This window comes from Talpa europaea (genome assembly GCF_964194135.1).
Source record: "Talpa europaea genome assembly, chromosome: 7".
Classification (NCBI taxonomy): domain Eukaryota; kingdom Metazoa; phylum Chordata; class Mammalia; order Eulipotyphla; family Talpidae; genus Talpa; species Talpa europaea.
In genome coordinates this window covers 32,322,965-32,350,484 of record NC_140074.1, presented here as the reverse complement: position 1 = coordinate 32,350,484, position 27,520 = coordinate 32,322,965, and the positions used below count along the sequence as shown (strand labels likewise).

The following is a 27,520-nucleotide window of genomic DNA, read 5'->3' as shown; positions in this document are numbered from 1 at the left end:
TTTTTGGTGTGTTTTTGAGAGCAGAGAACCGTATCCGCTAGGCCTGAGGAGTCCCTCGCCTCCCGGGTTCTGAAACCAGGACTTATATGGCAAGTGTTGTGGGCAGCCTGGTAACCGCTCGAAACCCGAAGGCTTGAGGGCGTGTCCTGGGCCCAGGTGCAGGTGAAGGGGCAAATAACGGCTCGCGGTAGCCCCGCCCCCCGCCCCGCCCCGCCCTCTCCGCACCCGCCCATTTTCGTTCTCCCAGATCTGTGGCTACTTCCCGGATCGCTTCCTCTTTAAGGCGGAGCCGGCCCAGATCTCGCGAGATCCGGGTTGGCGCCGTGACCTCCATGTGGGAGCTAGAGCTCTATAAGTAAACACTCCGCGCGGCGCCGACCAGGCTTCCTCCAATTCGCGAGGCTGGGCTTGCGGCGGCTGCAGAGCGCCGGAGCCGCGAACTGGTTCCGGTTTCTTTTCCTCAGCTCTGCTGGGCAATCGCGCGATCTAGAGTAGCTGCCGCCTGTCGAGCCCGATCCGATCGGTCTCCCTCGCCCGTGAACTCGCTCGCTCGCCCCCCGGCCGCGGAGAGCCGGAGCCGCCAAGGAGGCGGCGCGGGCCGGGCGGGGCGCGGCGCCCCGAGCGCAGGGGGAGACAAAGCCGAGTCGGCCCCCTCCCCTGCGCCAAGATGTGGATCCAGGTTCGCACCATCGACGGTTCTCAGACGCGCACCATTGAGGACGTGTCTCGCAAAGCCACGATTGAGGAGCTGCGCGAGCGGGTGTGGGCGCTGTTCGACGTGCGGCCCGAGTGCCAGCGCCTGTTCTACCGGGGCAAGCAGGTGAGGCGCACTCGCCGCACCCTTCGCGAAGCCCATGATGAGGGCATCTGGGCATCTCTTGGACGCGTAGACCCGGCGGGCCCGAGGGTTTGGTGCAGCGCGCACGCGGAGGGCACCTGGCTGCACTTCGGGTGGGCAGCGGGCGAGGCGCTGAACGCGGGCCTGGACTCAGCCAAGGGGCCCAACCGGGGTCCCCGCCAGCCCCGAGTGCAGGTGCCCCAGGCGCAGTTGGAGATGGCGGCGTCGGGAGTGCGGGGATCTCACCGCTCTTTCCCAGAGGTGCCCCACCGGCAGACAATTCGCCAAGTGCCTGGTTTTTGCTTACTTCCCGCGCTCGCCAGGGCTTGGGGCTCCTGCCGGGCAGGGAGGGCAGCGGGCTCTGGCGGCCATGCCACAGTGCGGGTGTGGAGGGCCGGCGGCGCTGGCTTCTGGCAGCGCTGATCGGGCTAACGGCTCGCTGCGCTTTCCCGTCTCTTCTGCACCCCGGGTTTCCAAATGGGAGGGGGAAATCCTACCCACAACTCCTAATCTACCAGAAGAACTGTTCCTTTGCTTCCTCTCTGTGGAAGGGGTTTGTAAACACTGGAGGTTCAAAGGGTTTCCAGAACTTCTGCACTTCCACCCTCCCCCCCCCCCTTGCAATCCCCGGTCTTTCCTAGAGTTGTGATCTGTTTCGGGAGCGTTTAGAGACCTAGACGGAAAGAGCTATTCATAGATCCCCGACCGGTTTTAAACTGCCTAGTGTAGGCCAGAGAGTTTATTCTCAGCGAAACGAATTTAAAAGATTGTTTGGCTCTCATTGCTTCTCACCATCTAATGTTGCCCTTACCCAAGCTTTTAACACAGCAGTTGGAACATAGCCCGTGGGTACATACTTGAAAGTGATTTTGGCGGTGAGGGTGTCTGTGGGCGTCTCTGGTACTTGTATTGCATGGCCATGGTCTGGCCCACGGAAGGTTTTTCCTATCCCACAAGTCTCTTGTGGTCTATACCTAGCCCCCTAAACCCATTTTATTTCTCTTGCCTTTTTCTTTTTAGAAATGTTAATCCATTTTTAAAATTCAGATTCATTTTAAAAGTTGGCCTTCTTCAATTGATAGACCACAGTTTGGCTCACATCCTGTGGTTTTAAAATAAATATTGTTCTTTGATTTGGTAGAAGTAATCGTTTCCCTAGGGCCACAAAGGACTTGAAAGGGATATTTTTCTCTCCTTCATAGGCTTACCCTACCAAGATTGCCCAGAAACTTCGGAGTGAAACTCCAGCGTGAAAAAGAAAGTGCTAGGATTGATTTAAGTCGCTTTTAAATAAGTTATGGTACCCTTTATATGTGTTGCAGCCAATTTCATATTGATTCCTGAATTTGATTTGTAAAAAGAGGTGTTTGGTTTAGTTGTACACTTTTGTTTTTGAAATAATTATACAGGTATTTCTTTTTGGTTTTATATTGCTGTTGACCTACAGTAGAAAGTATCTGTTGATCAAGGTGAAGAGCATGTAGTGAAGTCTTCTGAATTTTATTTTCTATTTAGGGACAGTAGCACATGAAACCCTAGGATACTTTGGTGACTTCAGCTCCAGAGGTAGCTGGAGCTCCAGAAATGAAGCTTGAGAATGCACTCCTGGGCAATTCCTCGAAGTCTGTCAAATATGCTAAAAGAAAAGAATGTGTGCACCTGTCTTGAGGAAAAGGTTGTGGTTGCTTGAAATTCAGGGCAATAAGGTAGACTTTAATAGACCAGGAAACTGATTGTAAGTTCTGGAAAAACTTTTGAGAATAACAACTTTTGTAGTGCTGTCCCTTTCTTCAGGTTCGTGATAATCCAGTGGGAACCCTTGGTACCCTCACTGAGTTGGAGAGAGAGTAGGAAGATACTGTTGAGTTGTATTTGCTTCCTCTTGAGCTAAGGAATAGCCATGGCAGTGATTATTGTCCATTTCTTTTCCTCTTTGGAATTCCCATTCCAAGGTAGTGTGTATAGAGCTTACAACTACTAAGGTGGTATAAGGTTGCACCATTCCTGTAAAATGCTTTCATGTTTATTAGAAAAAGGCACCCCTTCCTCAGAATGCATTACTGCCACATAGTAATAAAATAAAAACAGAATTACAGTGACTATGATGTATTTGAGGTAAATGGTACCCTTTTCCTTTCTCCTAACATGTTAGGTCTGCTGCTGTTTTAATCTTTGGTGTATATCAGAGTCACTTGTGGATACTTGCTATGAATGCCCAGCTCACGTCCAGAATTACAAGTAGTAGTGAAATTTAACAAGACCCCATGAGAGGTTCTGCTGTACACCAGAATTTGAAAATGAATGTGAAAGGATAGTTTGTCTCCTATGAGTTTTTTTTTCAAAGTATGGTCACAGGGTCAGCAGATCCAGCAGCATTAGCTTCACTGGGAGTCTCGTGCCAGACCTACTGGTATAGAATCTGTATTTTACAAATTCCCCAGGTGATCTGTAGGCAAATTAAATTTGAGAAATTGTGTAATAGCTTCCTATGGAGAGCAGTGATTCAGGACTGTAAGTTCTGGTTAGAGTAGGGTAACCTGGTTTGGATGTTTTTACCTGGGAGGTTGGGTTTGAAGCACCTGGGGATTGAGTTTAAGGAAGAGTTATATTGGTGAATTTAAATCTTTTCAGAATCCAGAGCTTTTCCTTTTTGAAGCTTCGTTCCTCATTCTTTCCCTTGTATCACTGTAGGGATAATATTAGAATAGTTTGCAAAGTTGGGGCATGAACCAGAGCTAAGAAAAATTGAGTTTGAAGCAAAATTTTGTCCCTAGACTTTTCATTTTCACATGAAAAACAAAAGGTATTTGTTTAAAAGCAGTATAGGTATGGGATTTATGTCTATGATGTGAAAGGTATAAGAAAGTTACTAAGTTAATACATCCCTATCAATAGCCCTTGGTAATGATTTCCTCACTGTCTTCACCACTTGGTATTTGCTGCTGCTTTCTTTTTATCCTTACATCAGTGCAGTACTTCTTCCTGCTGGTCTGCAAAATTTCTTCATTCCAGTAAAAATTCAAGAGTGGCCTCTGACAAAACGAATTCTAGCATGGCTGTTCTCAAATATTTTCTTTTCTTTCTTGTGAATTTTTTGGGTTTAATTGGGGTACATGTGATGGGGTGGGAAATGTCACTATGGGGTGCATCCCATGAGGGGAAAATGTCCCTGTTAATCTTTCTGGGGTATTTTTGACAGCTTCTTTTTCTTGGCACTTCTGCTGTTGCTGCCAGCATCCTTCCAGATATTTTCTTCTATGAGACATGGATGGACTATAGTTATATGTCTGAAATTCATGTCTGCAATTTCTAAATGACCCAATCCCTTTCTCCCACTTAGAACATAATTTAAATGACAAAAACTTTTACTCTCTAGTTTCATTAAATTTGGAAGAACGTAAGTGCTTTTCTAGTAACAAAACTCCTCAGTTTTCTTTACAACTCTTCACAAGTGTGTGGAGCTTTTTATGCAATGGATAATCACTGTTTTAGGAAGACCCATAAATTAGGAAAGAAATGGATAATCTGGCTTAAACTGGCTATCATAACAAATATAAATAATTGGAGGAAAGGTGATTGTGGGCCCAACTTCTACATGGGCCTAATGCTTTTATATACTTCTGTGCTTCACTCTGACTTCAGACATTGCTTTTCCTTTCAAACTAAAAAACCTCTTGAAGCAGTTATTATTTACTATGATCACTTGGTAGAAATTAGTAAAGGGGTTGAGTATAAGAATGCCCTCAAAGTCCCTCATTCTTGCGCTTCAGATTTCAATGGAAAAATGTTTATGCAGACATTTTGAATTTCAGATTTTGCCACCATAACAGCTGTCTTAATTTTGGGGCAAGGCCTGTCAATTAATTGCATGCTTTATGCTATTAGGAGTTTATTTTTATTTTTGACATTGAACACTTACATTTTTTAAACATAATGTGCAACAGTTCTATGTTTAACTACATTGTGGTTTTAGTAGGATTAGTGCATTCTACTTTCTTTGAAGGTGGGGCATGGGTTTTTGGAGAATGTTGAAATGAAGGTGTGAGTGTATAGTTCTTTGCTCCTAGTTTTTTCCCCAAGAGTTAAGGATTAGTGGGAGTTCTTGTTTGTTTTTAATAAGGTAAGCACTGGTAACATTCTTACCTCTATCAGGATTTCTTCACTTACTGACTAGGTTATTTGGAATACAGATAGATATTAACTAACTGGTGAGATGCATCTGATTCCCCTCTAGGAAATTTGCAGGTTTCTTGATCCTCTGTGTTCTGTTTAACAATTGTGAATACCTATAATATACAGAATCGTGCTAGCTGTATTCTTGAACTACTTGAACTACTTATCTAACACATTTGTAATTTTTTTAAAGATTTATTTATTTATGCATGCAAGAGCTGGGGTATAGGCCAGAGGTGTGGGGGGGTGAGAGGATTCACCAGAGACAGAGTGGGGAACAGAAGAACAGGCAGATTGACCAAAGTACACTGCTGAGGGGAGCAGCGGGTGAGTCAGGAGAGGTCTGCTGCACCATGTGGGTTGCTCCCTGGCTGGCTGGGGTATTGAACTCGTACTGCAGTGGCTGCGGACAGCTTTATAGGTTGTGTCTTAACCCCTTGTGTCACCCGGGAGGCCCCCACATTAGTAAATTTATCATTCAAGTACAGATTCTCATTCTTTCCCTTTGGCTAACTTCTCAAATATGGTCTTACTATATTAGAAATTTATCATTCAAGGACAGATTCTCATGCTTTTCCTTTGGTCAGCTTTTCAAATATGGTCTTACTGTGTTAGAGAGTTGTGGATGGTGGCAGCTATTAGATAAACAGAGGGACTAATGAACCGTGTTTAAATTGATAATGTTTCTGGGGAAATGATAGTTCTGATCTTCAAGGAGCTTAGTTTTCTTACTTGGTCATAGTGAAGTGGCCAACTGAATTTTATAAAGAAACAAAATGTTGACTTTCATAAGAAAGTACTAAAACCTAGGTGACTTAAAACAACAAAAATTTATTGTCTCACAGTTCTGGAGACACAGTTCTTTAGACTGTAAATCTAAAATAAGGTGTAAACAGGCTCATGCTCTCTGACAATTCCAGTGGAAAAATCCTTTCTTGCTCCCTTAGCTTCCATTGTTTACTAGCAATTCCTGAGATACAGCACTCCAATCAGGTAGCTATCTTCTTCTCCCTGTATACTTCTGTATGCCTATCTGTCCAGATTTTAACTTTTTATAAAGACACCTATCACAATGGGTCAGGAACCCCCTATATGACCTAATTTTACCTCATTATCTCTGTAAATACCCTATTTCCAAATAAGGTCACATTCCGAGATATTTGGGGAGAAGGATAGGGGACACAATTCAATTCATTACATGACCTTGCTAAAATATGAGTGAGTTGTAAAGTAATTTGCTCATTATTCATCCTGGAAGAATTTGCATGGCACAACTTGATAACCTTTACAGATGAGTAGCATTAAAGAACTTTAAGCAAATGAAAATAGTGTGAGCAAAAGTTGTAATTGTTCCTGATTAAATTTTTTGCTTGATTTTCTTTAAAAAATTGCAATGCTTTCACAAAGATAAAATGGTTAATTTCATGTTTTAATAAACAACTTCATAAGAATTTTATTTTTTTAAATATTTATTTATGCATACAAGAACTGGGGTACAGGTCAGAGGTGTGGGGGAATAAGAGGATTCACCAGAGACAGAGTGGAGAGCAGAACAGGTGGATTGACTGAAAAACACTGCTGGGGGAGCAGTGGGTGAGACAGGAGCATTCTGCTGCACCAATGGCTGTGGATAGCTTCAAAGTGTTGCAGTTTAACCCCTTGTATCACCAGAAGTTTTATTTCTTTATTTATTTAGAGTTTTTCTGCCCAGGCAGTGAGGTTATAACAGCCACAATATGTTTTTGATTTTAATGTCTGTAAGTGTAGCTAATATGGAGTGATTTTTAAAAATTTATTGAGGTCCAGAGAAGATGCTGAAATCATAGGCTATAGATTGACTGCAATACTGTCGATTTTATTTCTATAAATTTGAGTAACTAAAGAGGAAGAGAAGGATCAGATTGAGAAACACATTTTAATCTTTTTCTCTTTTTTTTTTTTTCTAGTTGGAAAACGGATATACTCTATTTGACTATGATGTTGGGCTAAATGACATAATTCAGCTACTAGTTCGCCCAGATTCTGATCTTCCAAGCACATCTAAACAGACTGATATACAGGCCAAACCCTGCTCTAATAGTCCACCTAAAACAAAGAAAGCCCCAAGAGTTGGGCCTTCCAGTCAGCCATCTACATCAACTCGTGATTTTCTTATTGATCCTGGCATTGGACTATATAAGGTATGTTGTCTTTTTCACACTTGTAAGTTGTGAGAATACAGATGGATTCTATTGTCTTTAGGATGTTGTGAATAAGTTAAGCATTGCCATTTGAAAATAAAGATTGGGCTGTTAGTACTTTAACTTTTAAAATTGTGAAACATTATATACACAAATGTATTAAATGAATATATACAATTTCAAGAATAATAAAGTACTCACCTGTGTAATTTCATCAAGGTTAAGAGGTAGAATGATGCTGGTTCCTTTGTAAAGTCTACCGTATGCCCCTGCTAGCAATTATTGTCAGCCTAAGAGGTAACTAACTACCTTTTCTGACTTCAAAACAAGTCAGAGAAAACATTTTTCTTTGGTGTTACTACTTAATGTATATATCTAAAATTGTCATTTTGCCTTTAATTTTATATATTGGGCTGTCAGAAAAGTCATGATGTAAAACAGAAAAAAATGCATCATGACTTTTCCGACAACCCAATAGTTGAATGGAATTCTTTTTTTGAGATTCTCATACATGTGGTTCTATTTTTCACTCGCACATTACATTTTATTAATATGCCACAGTACAGCTATCTGACCCATGCTTTCTAGATTTTTGGGCTTTTTCCAGTCTTTAGCTCTCTTGAACAGCGCTGTGCTGTTTTGAGCCTTCTGTGTGTATCCTCATGCATATGCTTAAGAATTTCTTTCCTGATTTTTACCTAGAAATAAAAGTGCTGCTTGTTGGGTAGCAGGGTACTGCCAAACTGCTCTCTACTATGTTTTCCAGTGTTTGTCCCTGTGCCCACACTTGTCAAAGTACTGTGCCTTGTAGACTTGATATTTTCTTTTGCCCTTTCCAAGAGTGTCTTTTAACACTTGCAAGTAAAAATTTTAGAATAACTACAGATAAATAATATGGTAGGATTTCAATGGGGATTATATCTGTACATCAGCTTAGAGAACTGGCATCTTTATAGTGTTGAGTCCTTTAGTTCCTGAACATGATAGTTGTCTTAGTTGATTTAGATCTTTAGTTATCTTTCTCAGTTTTCTCTTTGTAAAAATATATTATTTGATTTATTTCTAGTAGCTTTGTTTCTGATGTTATTATAAATGATTATCTTTTAAAATTATAATTTGTTTGCCACTATATAGAAATGCAGCTGATTTTTTAAAAATTTTATGTTTTCATTGAGTGAGGTGACAATGATTTATAACACTGTATGTAATTCAAAAACATAGGTCACGTCACATGCAGCACCAAGTCACCCTCAGCCCTCCAACATAGTCCATTGCGTTCCCTCCTCCCCTTGTTACCCCCCTGCCTCTCCCCCCTCCCTCCCACCCCAAGTCTTATAGCCTCAATTCTAGGGTCAGACTTCTAGGGTTTGTTAATTGGCTTGGTTTTGTCTGACCCTTTGTTTTGGGTCTCCATATTCCACATATTAGTGAAACCATCCAGTATCTGTCTTTCCTCCTTCTGATTTATTTATTTATTTTAAAGATTTATTTATTTATGCATACAAGAACTGGGGTACAGGCCAGAGGTACAGAGGGTGAGAGGATTCACAGAGAGAGTGGGGAAGAGAACAGGTGAATTGACTGAAATACACTGCTGCGGGGAGCAGAGGGTGAGACAGGAGAGGTCTGCTGCCTCTTGTGGGTCACCTCCCTGGCCAGGGATCTAACTGTGCTACAGTAGTTGAGGATAACTTCAGAGCGCCGAAACTTAACCCCTTGTGCCACCAGGGAGGCCCCCATTTTTGCATCATTTAGGTAGATATCTAAGAGTGGAATTGCTGGATCACGTGATAGATCAATTTTCACTGTTTTGAGTAATCTCTGTCCTGTTTTCCATAGGGGCTAGACAGCAGCCTACATTCCCAACAGTGTACAAGGGTTCCTTTTTCTACACATTCATTAACACTTGTTTCTGGCCTTTTTTATGGGGTGTCATTCTCACAGATGTGAGATGGTAGCTCATGGTTTTGATTTGCATTTCCCTGATGATAGTGATGATAATCATTTTTTCATGTGTCTGTTGACCATTTGTATGTCTTCTTTGGAGAAGTGTCTAGTTAGCTCTTCTGCCCGTTTTTTGATGAGATTATTTGTTTTCCTTTTGTTGAGTTCTATGAGTTCTTTATATATTTTGAATATCAGCCTTTGGTCAGATGTATGATGTGGAAATATTTTCTCCCATTCAGAAGGGTGAGAGTTTATTTTTACTGTGCAGAACTTTTTAGTTTGTAGTCCCATTTTTTTGTATTTACTTTTGTTTCTTTTGCTGTTGGAGACAAATCCACAAAGATATCACAATTTATTTATGGTTTTGGGTTTTACATCCATGTTTTTAACCCATTTTGAGTAAATTTGTATATAAGGTGCAAGATTGTGATCTAGTTTCATTTTTTTGCATGTGGTTGCCCAATTTCCCCAACACTATTTGTTGAAGTGACTTTCCTTGCTCCCGATATAGTCTTGGCTCCTTTTTCATAGATTAAGTGTTCATGTAGTTGTGGGCTTATTTCTGAGCTCTTAGTTCTATTTCATTGGTCTATGTCTTTTTATTGCAGTACCATATTTTGATTACCATAGCTTTGTGTAGTGTAGTTTGAAGTGGGGAGTGTGTTACCATCATTCTTCCTCTTTTTTCAGGCTTGTTTTGGTTGTGTGGGGTCTTTTGTGGTTCCATATGAATTTCAATAATGTTTGTTGTATTTTTTTTTTTTTTAAGTATATGTGCTGCCGAAGCAAACACTGTTGTATTTTTGAAGAATACCATTGAAGCCTTGATAGGCATTGCACTAAAGGAAATACAACTGATATATTCACCTTTGTATCCAGCAACTTTTTCAAATTCTACTTTTAATAAATTGTGTAGAAATAGTTGACAATTTTGCTCCTTCCTTTCCTATCCTTATAATCTACTTTTTCTTTATTTTTTTTAAGATTTATTTATTTATGCATACAAGAGCTGGGGAACAGGCCAGAGGTGTGGGGGGTGAAAGGATTCACCAGTGACAGTGGGGAGCAGAACAGGCAGACTGACTGAAATATACTGCTGAGGGTAGCAGCAGCCAAGGCAGGAGAGGTCTCCTGTGCCATGTGGGTTGTTCCCTGGCCGGCCTGGGGATCGAACTCGTGCTGCAGAGGCTGTGGATCGCTTCATAGTGCGGTGCTTAACCCCTTGCACCACCAGGGAGGCCCTTTTCTTAATTCTTATCAGTGGGAATAAATTGGTACCAGTTTCAATTTCCCATAACAATTTTAAGCCTAAAAATTGATTGATAAGGTGTGAATTATTTAAGAAAATGTAAATATAATTTTTGGATTGATAGAAAAATGCAAACAGACCCCTATATGTGAAAAGTATGAAGAACACTGGCAAAGAGCTGTATCTTAAAAGTACCTGGACTGGTGGGTGGTAACACTGATCATTTATTTTAAACCTATATGAAAAGATAATTAGGGTACCTAAATTGACCCACAACATTAAAAAATGGAAAGTATCCTTTTGCTTTATAAATTTAATATAACACTGATACTAAGAGATGACAGACAACACACCAGTATCCCTACATCTTGTGTAAATCCTGTGTTATATTTCACAAATAAAATTGACTGCATACTGAAAGAACATAACTAGCTTGGCCAAGTATGGTTTGTAAGGAAGTGGACTAGTTCATTATTATGAGATATTTTAGTATAATCTCATTAATAAACCAGAATAAACAAATGACCTAATCTAAAATGTTTTCTGCATCTAAGTAAAACTTTGAATGCATTTCTGATTAAATAAAAAATCCTTGGTAAAAGGAACAGATGGAATAGATGAATATGTTAAACCACACCCGGTGTCATGCTTAATGGTGGAAAAAAGCCAGAACATTCCCATTAAATACAGGAGCCAGACAAGGAAGTCAGTTAAGGCTGTTGTTGTTTAACGTATTTATAGAAGTGCTAGATAATACAGATAGGCAGTAGGATAATGAAGTGTAAATATTGGAAAAGCAAAGTCATTTGTTATGGACACCTGGAGAAACTTAGTAAACACATATCTTAGAACTTTGTAAGCAATCAGTAAAATGACTATTTAAATACCTATAGTTCTTACTATAGTCATTTAATAAAAAGAAACAATTGTATTACTAAAAGGTAAAGTCTGGAGATGGACAAGACAACATTAGTTTAAACAGTGCCTTATGTGACGCTCACAATTCACACAGAAGTGTTAGTGTTGAAAGCCAGCTTTCCATTTTGTTATCTACATCATCCATTGATTTCACCCCTCTTTCAGATACCAGTACTTGTGATTTTAGAACAGTTTTAGATTTACAGCATACTTGGGAAGATAATACAAAGTTTCCATATATCCCACACCCAGTTTGCCCTGTTATTAATAATTTCAAATTAGTGTGCTACATTTGTTACAATTAATGAACTGTCTCTCCTTAGCTTTTACCTATACATTTTTTTTTTTGTTCGAGAATCCCATCTAGGATACACGTTACATTTATTTTAGAAAATACGTTTACATTTACTTTAGTGTTGTACTAAATTATTGTCATGTCTACTCTTAACTGTGATAGCTTCTCAGACTCTGTTTTTGATAAACCTTGACAGTTTTGGGATGGATTGCTCAGATATTTTGTAAAATGTCCTTTCACGAGTATTCATCTGTTGTCTTTGTCATCATCAGACTGATTTTATTTATTTTGGGGAGAAAGATCAGCAGTAGTTTATTTTCATCACTTCGTATCTCGGGCATGTGCTGTCAACATTCTATTTGCTAACTATAACTTAGATTTTATGTCAGTAGTACTTATTGGTGAAGTGAACCTTAATCCCCTGAAATAAGATAGTGGTTTATCAAGTGTGAGGTTATTTCCCCCTTTCTTCCGTACTGTATTTTTGAGAGGAAGTGACTGTATTCAGCCAACACTTGAGAAGTGGGGGGTTGCATATTTCATTTCCTTAAAAGCAGATTATCTACAAAATTTATTGGGAATTTTTCTATGTGGGAAATGTGTCACTTCTCCCTCATTGATATATTCAATCATTTATATGACTGAATATTTTGTCTCAACTGTCCATCATTGTTAGTCTGTGGTTATTTATTTCTTTTCTAAACACTCTGGAGAAGGTGCTCCAGGTTCATTTTATGTATTTCCTGTCCCCGTCCTGAAATCAACTGCTTCTCCAAGGAGTGTTGGTTTCTCTAATTGGAGAATGATATTTGAAATCAAGATCCCTGCCTTGGATGTGTTTCTTGTTACTGAGCTATTACTGTTTTTAGGGCTTTCAACTGACAGAGCTAGGGAATGTATATCTACATACCGATAAGTACTTATGTAACCATCTGTATCTATATTAAGCTTACATTATTACTTTTTAACTTTTGTTTAAGAATAATAGTTTAGAAACTGCTACTTTTTGACTTGATTTGTTTTGGGCAGTGAAAGTATGAATTCATTTTTACTAATAGGCAGGGCAGCTTATGTGTCTGTAGTTATGAGACAAATCAAGCAGTTCTTTATTTAAATTTAAATTTTCTTTCAATACCCTTTCTTGCTTTCTTGCCACAATAGAATTCAGAAAAATATAATGGGAAACTTCTCTTAGCAGATCTGTGCTTTTTATTGCAGTGTTACTGCTTTGGCAATCATTGCTTCTAATCTGTATCTATTTATAATCTCCAGTGTTTTTAAAAAAAAATCTTTTAATTTCATTTTAATATATAACAATAGATATTGCAGACTTCAGCATTGTCTGTCACTCAGAAATCTAATATTACTCAAGAATGCTGCCCCCTACTTTTATGGGCAAATAAGTGCTATTATGAATGATGTTTGAGCATTGATTTTTAGATTGACTTATTTTCTGTTAACTCCAATTGTAATAACAACTATTGAGGTATCTAGGTACTGGATCTGCCTGTTAGTTTCTTATATTTGATATGCAAATTCAGTATTTCATCTCACTGTTCCACAATAAGATTTATATTGCTTACCATCTCACACCAGTGAGAATGGCACATATTAAAAAAACTAGCAACAACAAATGTTGGCGAGGGTGTGGAGAAAAAGGAACTCTTCTGCACTGTTGGTGGGAGTGCAAACTGGTCCAACCACTATGGAGAGCTGTGTGGAGATTTCTGGACCTACTAAACATAGAGCTTCCATATGATCCAGCAATTCCACTCCTAGGTATTTACCCAAAGGACACAGAAACATCAATTCCAAAGAGCACCTGCACCCCTATGTTTATAGCAGCACTGTTTACAATAGCTAAGCTTTGGAAACAGCCCAAATGCCCAAAAATAGATGACTGGATCAAGAAGATGTGGTACATATATACCATGGAATATTACTCAGCATTCAAAAAAGATAAACACATGCAATTTGCAGCAACATGGATGGCGCTGGAAGGGATCATGCTCAGCGAAATAAGCCAAAAAGAAAAAGAAAAATACCGGATGGTCTCACTCATAGCAGGAATCTAGAAAACTTAAATAAGGGACCAGGAAAATGAATATAAGAAAGTGAAAATCAAAAACAACAAAAAACTATGAACCAGAGACACTTTTTGGGGGGTGGGGGGCGGGAGGGGAAGGATTAGGGTCAGAATGGGGCGTTTGCAATTGTATGGGGGAATATAAAAATAAAATTTAATATTAAAAAAATAATAATAAAAAAATTATAAATACCAGGAAAAAAAAATCACAATGGGTTATACCACTATAAGATATCCAAGGTTTTTTTGTGTGTACAGTTGTAAAAATTCCTGTATGTAATTGCTAATTTCTCTTTTATTTACTTCTATGATAACTTATTTTCAAGTTATTATCACTTGCTATTTAATTGTTTTCTAAGAAAACTACCTATTTATTGAATACTTAACATATACTGATGGTAATTTATCTAGCTAAGACATGCTAATACTAGTTTGGTTTAAGCAGTCTGAAAATATAAATGATTTTGTCTTCTATTCTAATATTGAAATAAATAAATAAATAAATAAAAAGATTTATATTGCTAGCTGTATTTTTTGCTGTAACTTTTTTAATATCAATTGTGTACCCCATTCTCTGCCAGAGTAGTAATTGTATAGTGCTGTGTCAAACTTTGGCATTTTAATTTGCTGTGAAAATAGTAGCCACAGCTTATTCTCCCAAGTATGGTAGACATTGATTGTTTTTGTTTTAGCCCTGATGCCTGTAAGAAACTGTCTTTGAACTCATCAGTGACTATTATGGAAAAGAGTATGTGTCCATTTAATATGTGAATTGGTTTATGCAGTTTATACTATTTTCCGTCTCTGAATCTTTATGTCTAGTTAGGATGGCCCTTAGGTCTTTTTCTTCTCCTAAATACTTCATTCTTGTGTTACATTGAATCTGAAGTCTTTCAAGTAGTTTTATTGCTATAAAGTTCATTACATAGTGTTTTAGGTTTAATGTTGTGCCTCTTCTGGTAGTGACAGTAAACATTTGGTTAGGTCTTTACTTTTGTTACCTTCTTTGTTAGTTTGGTGGTTTGAAACTTTTGTATTTTTAGTGCTGTATTTCTAAGTTCATTGCTTAACCTTTGAAGTTCCTATTTATATTGTAATCTTGTCATTAAGCACCATCAATTAGAAGCTTCACAGACAAGATGCTTTAAAACCCTAGCTTGCATTTCATTAGCTTTCATTTGGAGAAAGTTAACTTGTCAGAACCTTTGTTTTTGATCTTTTAAAATAGGAATTAAGGTTGTTAAAGAGTTAGACAAGCCTAAGTAAGGAGACTCCTATAATATCTGGCTTATAGGTATTTAAGTTTATACTATTTTCCCTTACCCTATCCTGTTAGAATTGTATTGGCCACCTTATGTTGTCTCTTAAACCCTCAGATCTTCCTTAATTAGGTGATGATTTTGTATTTATCACTTTTCTCTTTTTAGGGGTGAAATAAAAGGTTGAAGGGATGTCCCTTAGTTATTGTTCCTGTAAGCATCTCAGCTGTGTAAGGGTTTTCACTTTTAGTTTAATTTCCTCAAATTTTTTAGGAGTGATTTTTTGAATCATCGTAAATACTGTGACTCTTAAATTCTTAGCTATACCTGTTTTTTAGTACTGTTTCTCATTTGTCACATTGCGCTGTTTACTCCAGAATTATTCGCTAGACGTGACTACGTATCTTTTGTATCATGTAGCCTATTCTTTTATGTTTTATCATCATTCTTTGAAGTACAAAATAATACATTTTTTGAAGATTTATTTATTTATGCATACAAGAACTGGGGTACAGACCAGAGATGCAAGGGGTGAGAGGATTCACCAGAGACAGAGTAGGGAACAGGCAGATTGACTGAAATACACTGCTGAGGGGAGCAGCAGTTGAGTCAGGAGAGGTCTGCTGAGCCATGTGCATAGCTCCCTGGCCAGCATCAAACCGCAGAGGCTGCGGACAGCTTCATAGGACGAGCTTAACCCCTTGTGCCACCAGGGAGGCCCCCCAATAATACATTTCTTAACACTAGTTCTTAACTGGTGCTGGAACTTACCCCATTTTGTATAGGTGGCGTCACTAGATTCTTTTGTTTCATGTGCATATTTCCCAAATTTTTGAGTTTTGTTTACTACTTTACTGTTTTCTTGTTGGACTCTGTAAATTGTGCTAGGCATTTTGAAGAAATTAATGAAACAAATTAGTATTTTAGTCATAATATTTTCAAGTCCTGGCTTTTTGTTAGCAGTATTTCTTATTGAGTGGCTTGCCAGAATGATTCCGTGTACATAAGAATCTTTTTTTTTTTTAAGTCTACCCTTAAAAAAGGGTAAAGAAGGATTAATTGAAGAAAACACCTACTTCATTGAAAAGAACCTGGGAGGAAAATAAATTTTTGTATTTAGTAATAATAGATTAAAAATAGCATTATCAAAAAAGAATGCCTTTTTACATCCAATCTTTGAAATTAAACATGCGTAGCTGCAAATGTTGCAAACCATGATAACCCTCAGATAACTTGAGTTATGTAAAGATTCTTTGAAGCAGTGGCTGGAATGACATTTCATTAACTAATTTTAAACTTTTTTTAGGTAAATGAATTGGTGGATGCCAGAGATGTCGGCCTTGGTGCTTGGTTTGAAGCACGTATACATAGTGTTACTAGAGCTTCTGATGGACATTCACGTGGCAAAACTCCATTGAAGAATGGCAGTTCTTGTAAAAGGACTAATGGAAATGTAAATCATAATTCCAAAGACAACACAAATAAATTGGACAATGTACCCTCTACGTCTTATTCAGATTCTGTTGCTGCTGATGAAGACGTTATTTATCATATCGAGTATGATGAGTAAGTGGTCATGCTATTGAGGACTTCATGTTTTTATTTATAGAAGCAAAGTCTTCCTTTTCAAGATTGTTTTAGAATAATAGTCTTTCTGGAAAAGTCATTCAGGTGCCATGTTTACCTTAAGTCTATAGTACCTTTCTTTTATTTGCTGGTTGTAAAATAATAAGGGTTCTGTAGTGCTCAGTCATCCCTGGCTCCTAAGTAGTATATTTGTTTTGGTGTCATCATACCTGGCTTAATTCACTATACAAGGATTTCTCCTCGTCTTTTGATTATGTTAGGTTTTTTTTTTTAGCGTATTTTAATATTTCAGAAAGTATAGTAACATGTAGTGTAATAGTCATTAGAATGAGGTTGAAATAGTTTTTAAACAACTTACTGTTAGAAATTCATATATACAATTTCCCCATTTAAAGGATACAGTTCACTGTTTTTTTAGTGTATTCACAGGCTTGGGCATTACCACAAAACTAATTTTAGAACATTTTTATTTCTTCAGAAATAAACCCATCAGTCCTCCTCCTCTAACGAAATGTTTTTAAATGTTCATTTGAAAACTTAAGAATGTAAGGGCCTATATTCTAATGCTAAAATATATTTTCTTTACCCATTATCAAAATCCTAGTACAGAAGATAGTATTGGAACAAATTTATTGAGTACACTTAAAATAAATTAAGTCATCACTCAAGTGATACCTTTATATTATATATGAACAATATGAAACTCAGATTTCCATGTTACTTGGAAAGGGTCAAAAGTAGATCCCTACATAATATTTACTTCTGATACTTGATTGTCTCTACCCTGCCAACATGGCTTATTTCAAATGAGCCATTGTACTCTTTTTACCCTAGTAGATGGTAATAGAATCAGCGGTTAGAATGAGTATTAAGATATGGGATTGACCAAGGTTGGCAATACTGGTAAATCGAGGTTGGGAGGTAAAAAGGGATTAGAGTTAGTATATGAATTGTAGTCAGTGTCTGGGTTATGAATACTATAACAAGATAAATTTAGTGTGGGGGACTTCAGCTGTCTTATGTGTTGTCAATAAGTAAGTTCTAGTTTTGCTTTGAGTTTTGTATAGAAGAAATAATAGGAAAACTGCTATCTGAGATATTATTCTGACCGAAAAGGAGCAAAAACTTATGTATGGAATAACATGGCCTAGAAATAGTACATGACATGGCTTTAAATAGTAAGACTTATTAACTTATAAATGAGTTCTTTTTTTTTTTTTTTTTTTTTTATAGAGGCATGCTTTATTTATTTGTTTTGCTGGTTTGTTTGTTTGTTTTGTTTATACATGCACTGGGTACAGTCAGAAGCGCGGGAGGGTGAGAGAATTCACCAGAGCCAGAGCAGGGAGCAGAGCAGGCAGAAGGACCGAAGTACACTGCTGAGGGGAGCAGCGGGCGGCAGGAGAGGTCTGCACGCCATGTGGGACCCTCCTGTGGTGGCCGGGGAGCAGCCGGGGATCGAACCGGCGCCGCAGAGGCCGCGCGCAGTTTCGCAACCCAGCGCTTAACCGCTGCGCCACCGGGGAGGCCCTATAAATGAGTTCTTAAAGTTATTTTTGGAGTAAGACTTTCTAAGGGGTGGGCCTGAGTCTGGTGTAATGTTAGCATAAATCACAATACCTTGGTGTTTATTTAGGTTTTTTATTTAAATGAAGGAGACATTTGTCTTTCTTAGAAAGAATGTTGGTAAAGAGGGGTCTAAATCAAACAGATACTAGAGGACTTAAAATTTTATTTGCTCTAAATAATTTTACATGACATTAAGTATTTCAGCCCTGACAACTTAAGCTAGCTGAACTTTCATTGAGAAATAAGATAACAAACTTGTGGTAGGTAAATGTCATTTACATCATTAAAAAAGAAAAAAGAATAGTACAAAATGAAAATACAAATAAAAAGAACAGTATAAAATAAAAAGATAAATAGATGAATTTAAAGTACATGTTGATTTCAGTAAGTTATTAAACAGGTTCCGCTGAGATGAAGTGGATGCACTGAAGAGAGCCCTTGGAATGTATGACTTAGGAGCACTCATGGATCGTTATTGAGTTTTAAGCTTCAAGTCAGGCAGCAGAGTAAGTAAAGTGATGGTACTATTGCACTGGACTGGTTATTCTCTACTTAATCGTCCATATTCCATGCTTTAACAACAGCAGGACCTGAGGCATCTTGAGAGCTTAACCCAATAAATATGTGCTCTTCTTCCAGTCAGGTCTTTAAATGTGGTGAATGGTCTGCCTTAGAGTTTGATAAATAAGTATTAACCATCTTCAAACATAGGCAAGTAGAATTAGTAGAGATTTACAGTGCAGAGAAAATTTATATAAGGTGCAGTGATTAGATGACCTTTATCTCCTCTATAGCTTTTAATTCAAATAGAGTATTTCTATTTAATACTGTTTTTTGGTATTTACGTTTACTAAAAGTAAGAATACTGAATACTGAAAGATTTGTTTTTCTCTTACTGGAGTAAGTTGAAAGTAATTTGCTTATTTGGCAAATCTATACATTATCATATCTACAAACCTCCCTGTGGCAGAGCAATTTGAACACACTGTCATTTAGCCAAGATGAGGGGTTACCATACATAGGACCAAGGAACCTGCCTTCAGGATTCTTTTGGGATATACAGTGTTTGTCAGTTAAAATAGTGTTGGTTAAGAGCTATTTTTTGTAATGAACTGAAGATCTAATATATTTTTAATACCTATGAGGAAAGATATTACAGATTTATGATACTATATAGAAGGTTTCAAAAACAGCCAAATAAAATTAGTGGACATTGTTCTAAAATGTAAAAGAAATCATTTGTTTTATAATCATTCTCTAGTTTTTCTTATCAAAATCAAATACAGATGAATTCATAAAAAGCAGGTCATGTTAAGAAATCTATTTGAAATGTTTTAATTTGACCTTTACTATATATAAAAGTCTTTTCTGTAGATTCTTTGATAGATATAAACTGAATTTCTGGGGGCTTCTTAAAGATGTTGTTTGTCAATCATTAAGACCAAATTAGGCTTGCCAGCTTTGATACATTTCATTGCAAATAATATAAAGCAGTTAACATAAGTGTCTGGTATGAAGTCGGTTTTTTCCCTTGATTGTTTATTTGTGACCCTTGTTTCAGCAAAGGCTTTGTGTTTTGATAGCTCAACCAACCTAGCAAGTACTTGGCAAGAAAAAGTTGGCAGTGAGAATGCTGAATTTAATCAGAGTCCAGAGATTTAGATTCCATGGGATCCTTAAATCCTTAAGGTTTTTTAAAATGTGTCCCATTAGTAGGGAGGAATGCTTTTCCCTTCCAAAGCTGTTTTGCTGGGGAGATATTTTGCCTTACTGAAGACAAAAGGGAAAGGAATTTAGACTTGAACAAATGTCAAGGTAATATAAGCATAAAGTAATCAATAATAAAGGAAGACTATATCAAGTTTTACCTTATTTTATAGTAAACTTGTACTATATACTTTAATAACTTTCTAAAAGGTATGTTTATTCCCATTAATTATCTCCTCTGTAGTTAAGACATTAAAAATTTAATGTGTTAAGGGCATTGAATACTTAAATTCACAAAGCTATGACTATGGATTTATAAGGTAAGAGACCCTGAAGCTATTGATAAAGAGTCATGAAGTTTACTGAAGGGGCAGAAGGAGGCTGGAGGACAGTCATTTTTGGGGTTTCTAGTAGGTTTATATGTTAATGGCATAGCTTATAAGCAGTTTAGATTACATTAACTCTTAGGGCCAAGCTCTGAGCTAACTTGTTAAATGGGTTAGATTCTCATGTGATCTTTAGCATAACTATAATGTTACTTACATTATTAATTTTTATATGGAGAGACCGTGACTTAATTATATTACTTGTCAAGGGACACATCTATTTAAATAGTCTGACTCCAGAGCGTAACAACAATATGCAATATTGCCACTTAGCCTAAGCATGGTACGCATACTTGGTAGTAGCTTATACTTCAGTACCTTCATAGGTCAGCCATTTTATATACAGGAAGTATGACCTAAAGACTGGTTTTACAATTTACCTGGGGTTTAAAGAAAAGAGCACACATGAATTCTGTTTCATTAAATCAAGGTATATAAGCAACTGAGATCACCTGACTGGTGATTTAATCTTTTTTTTAAAGATTTATTTATTTATGCATACAATAATTGGGGTACAGGCCAGAGGTGCAAGGAGTGAGAGGATACACCAGAGACAGAGTGGGGAACAGAACAGGCAGATTGACTGAAATACACTGCTGAGGGGAGCAGCGGGTGAGACAGGAGAGGTCTGCTGTGCCATGTAGGTATCTCCCTGGCCGTCGTGGGGTCAAACTCGTGCTGCAGAGGCTGCCGATAACGTCACAGTGGTGTGCTTGCACCACCAGGGAGGCCCTGGTGATTTAATCTTTATTCATCACTTGGCTACTTTTATCAGTAGATAAACAGTAAAGCCCCTTACCCTATAATATACATGAAAACCATAAAGACTCCACTAAAAAACAATTAGTAACAAGAAAAATCAGTACAGCCAAATAACAGACCACAAAATTGCTGCAAAAAAATCTGTGGTATTCTATATGCAAAAGAGTGAAATTATTTTGAAATTAGAAAACAAGAAATTAAAACAATCCCATTTACAATCACATCAAAAAAAATTAAATACCTCAGAATAAACATAACAAAGGAGATTAAAAACCTATACAATGAAAACTCTAGAGCATTACTAAAATAAATAGAAGACACAAAGAAATGGAAAGATATTCTTTGCTCATGGACTGGAAGAACTGACATTGTCAAAATGGCTATCTTATTGAATGCAATATGTAGATTCAGTGTGATTCCTATTAAAGTTTCAGTGACAGTCTTCAAAGAAGTAGAGGGAACATTACTGAAATCATTTGGAACCACAAAAGAACTTGAATAGTTGAAGCAAAAAATGAATAGTTGACCCAAAAAATGAAGAAAAAGGCATCACACTCCCAGCCAGACTTCAAGTCATACAATAATGCAATAGTTAGGTTTTGGAATAAAAATATACACTGACCACTGGAATAGAAATGAGAGCCCAGAAATAAATCAGTACTTACATGGACAGTTAACCTTATGACAGAGTATAAACTGGAGAAATGAAAGTCTCTTCAACAAATGGTGTTGGTAAAACTGAACAGCCATATGCAAAAGAATGAAACTAGACCACTATATCTTACCATATAAAGATTTAACTCAAAATGGATTAAAAACTTGGAATATCTGAAACCATAAAGTACATAGGCAAAATACTTAATGACATTGACTTCAGGGATGTTTTGGGGACCCAACTCAAAGAACAAGGGAAACAAATGCAAAAATAAACAAATGGGACTGCATTTAATTAAAAAGTTCACCATAGGAAAAGAAACTATCATAAATATAGACACCTAACTGAGTCAGAGAATAAATTTGGCATCGAAATCCAACAAGGGGCTAATGTCCAAGATCTACAAAGAACTCATACAACTCAAGAAGAAGAAAAATAACCAAATTAAGAAGTGGACAGTAGACCTATGTTGACACTTTTCCAACAAAGATATACAGATGGTCAACACGCAGTTGGAAAAAATGCTCATCATCACTTGTCATCACAGAAATTTAAATCAAACCCACAGTAAGGTAACATCTCATTCCTGTGAGAATGACCTATATCAAAAAAGACCAGAAACAATAAGTGTTGGTGAGGACGTAGAGGAAAGGAAACCCTTGTGCAGTGGTGGTGGGAATGTAAACAATATGGCAGTTTCTTAAAAATTTAAAGACAGATCTACCTTATGATCCACAATTTCACTCCTACTTATCTACCCGAAAGGTGCAAAAACACCTAATTTGAAGGGATGTATGCACTCCTGTGTTCCTTGCAGCCTTATTTACAACAGCTAAGTCATAGAAATAACCTAAATGCCCAACAACATGAATAGATTAGGAAGATGTGAATACATCTTCACAGTGGAATACTACTCAGCAAAAGAAAAAATGAAATTTGACATTTGTAACAACTTGGATGGAACTGAGAAATAAGTTAGAAGGAGAAAGACAAAATTACGGGATGATTTTACTCATGTGGAATATAGAGAACAAAACAAAGGAGCAGGAAAACTAAACCAAAACAAACCCTAGAAATCTGGCTATAAAACTGAAGCTACCAGATTTAGGCGAGAGGAGCAGAATAGGAAGGCGACCCACTGGACTGTGGTGAAGGACTATGGGTGTTATCTGAAGAACCTTTTCCCCCAAATCATACAGTGTTGCAAAGCATAATTAACCACAATAAAAATAAAATTAAAAAGAAAAAATAAAACTCTTACCCTGCTTTTGTGTTAAGAAATACCTGTTAACAGTGGATTTGCTTTACATTCATTGTAAGTAAAGTAGTGGGTTTTTAACCCTGGCTGCACATTAGTTGTCTAGGAAGTGTTTAAGCATCAGTGCCTGGAAACTAGCACTAGAACTTCTCATATGACTGATCTGAGGGACCTTCAGGCACTGGCTTTTTCAAAAATTCTCCACGACTCTACTGTTATAGCCATGATTGATAGAGAACCACCGCTTTAGACCTGCAGTTCTTAGAGCCCTTTTTGGCCAATAGCATCAGCATCAGTTATTAGAAATTCAAGTTTTGAGGCTCACTCCAAGCATAATGAATCATTCTCTGAATTGGCAAGCATTTTGTGTTTTCCTAAGTCATTGCAGTGGTTCTGATGAACACACAAGTTTGAGAACCACTCAAACTTGTGATTGATTTTGGCCTCACCTTATCTTTGCTCTCAGGTACCTGATATATAGGGGAAGAGGTTGATATTGACAGTTTAACTGAATATAGGAAATATATTTTAGTAAAGGCTAAAGGAAATATTATGAACTGAGAAATCTGAGTGTTCATCTTTATTTTAATACTTCTCTAGATTACAGCTTGTTGATTTTCCCCCCATTTTGTCAAATAGACAAGTCAAATAGTCAAATAGACAAGTCAAATAGACAAGACTGCTGGAGTTCAAAGATATTTTCTAAAAAAACTCATTTAATTTAAGCAAAATAACCTGTTTATAACTGTAAATGGGGAACCATTTTCCGCTATGCAGTCTTCACTTGTACTAACTGCATAGAAGACTGTCTGTTACATGTTTGTTTATGAGAAATTTGTTATATTATTAAATTCTTGAGTGAGGTGGAGACACTCTCTAATAGTTGAATATTGTGAGTTCTAATCCTGGTTTCCCATCTTTCTAAAACAAGTTTTCTTATCTCCAAATCTGTCCTCATAACTTGTTACTAAGATTTCAACATTATACCTTTTTTTTTAAGGATTTATTTATTTATGCATACAAGAACAGGGGTACAGGCCAGAGGTGTGGGGGGCGGGGTGAAAGGATTCACCAGAAACAGTGGGGAGCAGAGAGGCAGACTGACTGAAATACCCTGCTGAGGGGAGCAGCAGCCGAGGCAGGAGAGGTCTGCTGCGCCATGTGGGTCGCTCCCTGGTTGGCTGGGGGTTGAACTCCTGTTGCAGAGGCTTCGTACAGCTTCTTAGTGCTGTGCTTAACCCCTTGCGCCACCAGGGTGGCCCTCAGCATTACACCTTTAGTTAGTCTTACAGGCATATAGCAGTCTTACAGAGAAGACTATACTTGTTAGCTATTGTTTTCTTTAACATTAATGTTCTTTAACAGAGCATGATCTTCCATGTTCTGTAGTGTTCACATTTAAAACAAAAATGTCAGTTACTTGGAAGCAAAGATTCTTTTTGTTTTGACTTGAATGATTAAAAGAGTACCCTTTTTAAATAGTAATTTAATAATTCTCTTTTTAAAGTGACACTATGTGCTGGACACTATATAAATAATTTTATCTGGATCATCTCATGTAGTCCTCATAAAAACTGAGTGAAGTGGACATTTATAAAGTGGGAAATAACTGAGATTTAGAGAAGTTAAGAATCTTGTCCAACATTGAACAGCTAATATGAAAAACGTGGTGGATTCAGAAAAGCACATACTTGTACATTCAAACTAACTGCCTCTTATTTTCACAAAAGCATGCTTATAAAATATACACACACACATACACACACACAGAGATATAGAATGTAGGGTTGTTTACATAATTAAAATTTTCCTGTCATTCAAATATGCTTTCACACAACAGATAACATAAACCAAAGGTTATTAACCTGTCCAAAAAAGTCTAATTGCTTTTTTCTGTGAACTAAATCCATAGCTCATTAGTATTAAAGGGTACTTAAATTGAATAGATTACACTGCTTTATTACCATGGCATTGAGCTAAAATGAAAATGTCATAGCATCATTTAGGACTTGGAGGGTAACTTATGCTAGGCTATAATTAAAAGCTCATATGGCAAATGTCTTCTTAGGATAATGTCATTGCTCCCAGCATCCTTTTTTTTTTTTTTTAAAGATTTATTTATTTATGCATACAAGAGCTGGGGTATAGGCCAGATATGTGGGGGGGTGAGAGGATTCACCAGAGACAGTGGCAACAGAAAGGGAAATTGACCAAAGTACACTGCTGAGGGGAGCAGTGGGCAAGTCAGGAGAGGTCTGCTATGCCATGTGGGCAGCTCCCTGGCTGGCCAGGGGATCGAACTCGTGCTGCAGAGGTTGCAGATTGCTCATAGTGTGGTGCTTAACCCCTTGCACCACCAGGGAGGCCCTCTCCCAGCATTCTTTAAGATTTTTTTTAACTATCAGATTGGTGCATGCATTTGACTAGCCTTTTAGTTATAGCCATTGCAAATAGAAGTTAGTAAGCCAATTCTGAATAAAATCAAGTGATATTTTTAAAGAAAGGTTTTTTTTAAGTAAAAACTTATTTTCTTGAATGTATTGATGTAATCTATTTCTAAAGGAGTCTCAAAAATGTTTTCAGGAATATCAAAATGTAATGATTTCTGGATTTTGATGGGAGAAAAGGAATGAGATTTTTCTTCAATTAAGTCAAAGCATTGTGTTGCCTTTGCATACAGGGAGTTAAAATGAGAGGATTAATTTGAAAACCCTGTTAGAGTAACCAGCCTGACCCACTGTTTCTTGGTTGTTACTAACATGTTCATGGAAGACTTAGAATATTTCCTCTAAGTTTATATCATTTGCAGTGTTCTGGATAGATGACAATCGCAAGGAGAGTAGAATAAATTAGAAGGTCTGTGACCTTATCTTTGCTCTTTTGTTGTGTTGTAAGATCACTTATTGCTTAGAAGAATGGCTTTATAAATAACAATTTCAAATTCATAGATAATCCCTTTACATTAGTATTTCTCATAAATATGGTCAGAAACACTGCAGATGCATCTAACTGAGGTGTTTAAAATTCAGAATCCTAAGGGCCACCAAAAGCCTTTCTCCAAATTTAAATTTGTATTTAAATAATACAAATTTATCTTTGGCATAGGTATTTTAAACCTAATTATGTTGTTTCTACTCTTATCAAAGTAGTTAATCTACAATTGTTAATATGTCTACAAATGAGACTTATTTCCATGTAGCATATCAATTCTGTAAGCGGTTTTAAGTAAGTTATTCTTGTGAGTAAGCTTTACATGTAAGGTATGAGATTTAGCAATGTTATCAACTAGAATAAGAAATGCATTTTATTTTATATGTGGTATGACATTAAAGATATACTAAATTAGTATATGCCTCCAGATGAATGCTGTCCTTATTTAAGCATATTAACCCCAGGAAGCCATGTTTTGAAGGAAGAGAAAGTATCAACTGTATTACTTCACTTAATGCAGCTTGAATCTTTTAAAATTTAGTTATCTTAAGAGTTACCAAAGAAACTGCAATTTTTCTACTTTAGGTTAAAATCTATGTTTTGAAAATAGAGTTTAGTTAGTTTCCCTGAAATTTAGTCTCTGGACTTCAAACACCTGTTGTTTTGCCAGTTGACAACTTGATTTTTGTTAATATTCACATAGCTAAGAATAATCAAAAGCAGGTAATCTGAATGATGGGAAAACTTCAACTTAGGGGTATTTAAGGCTTACCGGAGATACAAACTTTTTAACACCAAAGTGGTTCTCAACCTTCAAGGAATCTGTGGCTAATTGATCTTATTGCCTATAATAGCAATAGAATGATATCTTGACTTCAGATTTTGAGACTGGGTGGTTACATAGTACAAGAGAAATAGGGACCCTAGTTTAAATCCTTTCATATGTAAGGGTTAGCCCTTAGCACAATGTAAAGTTGGTATTGATAAAGTCCTATCTCTCTGTCTTTATGCCTACATTGAATAGACCTGTTTCAGAAATTATTAAAACTTCAAACACCTCCAAAAATGTTTCATATGGTTCCCTGAAGTTTTCCTCCATGAAAATGCTAGAAGTTGGAAGTGGAGCTGTGTTGTGGACAACCTGTACTCTTGACCTTCTTTTTAGTACTGCTATAGTAATTGAGCTGACTACATGTTTCTTGTTTTTACAAACACTAAAAATATAGTCTTCAAAAGGCCATTTATGTTTTTTATTAACATTGCATAGAATTCTATGTTCGCATATAACTAGATCAAGAAAGGGAGAGGAGACATAGGTTCAAGGAGATTCTTCTCAAACACATAGAATCAAGGGAATTTTTTTAAATACCATCATCATAGTTCATTTGATTAACAGTTTTAGCTATATAAACACAGATTTTTTTATTTAATGAGTTGCATGCTTTCAAAAACTTGTATACCTAGTATATCCCAAATACACTGAAGTTTGAACATAGTACCTGCTCCTCAATGAAAAATTGCTGTTACCAGTGTGATAGAAATTTGCACACTGAAGTTTTAATGTTGAGTTTTGAGAGTACAAGGTAGAGAAGTTACTTCTGTATTCCTGAAAGAGAACAACAGATAATTACTGATGTTTAAGAAGTAGGAAATGAGGGATTGTAAGAGAATAAACTAGTATCTTCAGAAATGTAGGGGGTGTGTATGGTGAATAGTAAGA

General features: G+C 37.1%; 1 protein-coding gene across 2 annotated transcripts in view; it reads left to right on the top strand.

Annotated features, from left to right (window-relative positions):
* Nucleotides 1–667: 667 nt before the first annotated feature.
* The window catches only part of UHRF2 (ubiquitin like with PHD and ring finger domains 2), a gene marked incomplete at its 5' end in the record, with an annotated part of 71,931 nt that continues 45,078 nt past the window's right edge, over nucleotides 668–27,520 (top strand). For both annotated transcript variants that reach the window (XM_084237170.1, XM_084237169.1), the window contains 3 exons: nucleotides 668–820; nucleotides 6,958–7,191; nucleotides 16,252–16,511. In XM_084237170.1, coding sequence (XP_084093296.1) covers nucleotides 668–820; nucleotides 6,958–7,191; nucleotides 16,252–16,511 — 647 coding nt within the window. The remainder of the gene's footprint in view (nucleotides 821–6,957; nucleotides 7,192–16,251; nucleotides 16,512–27,520) is intronic.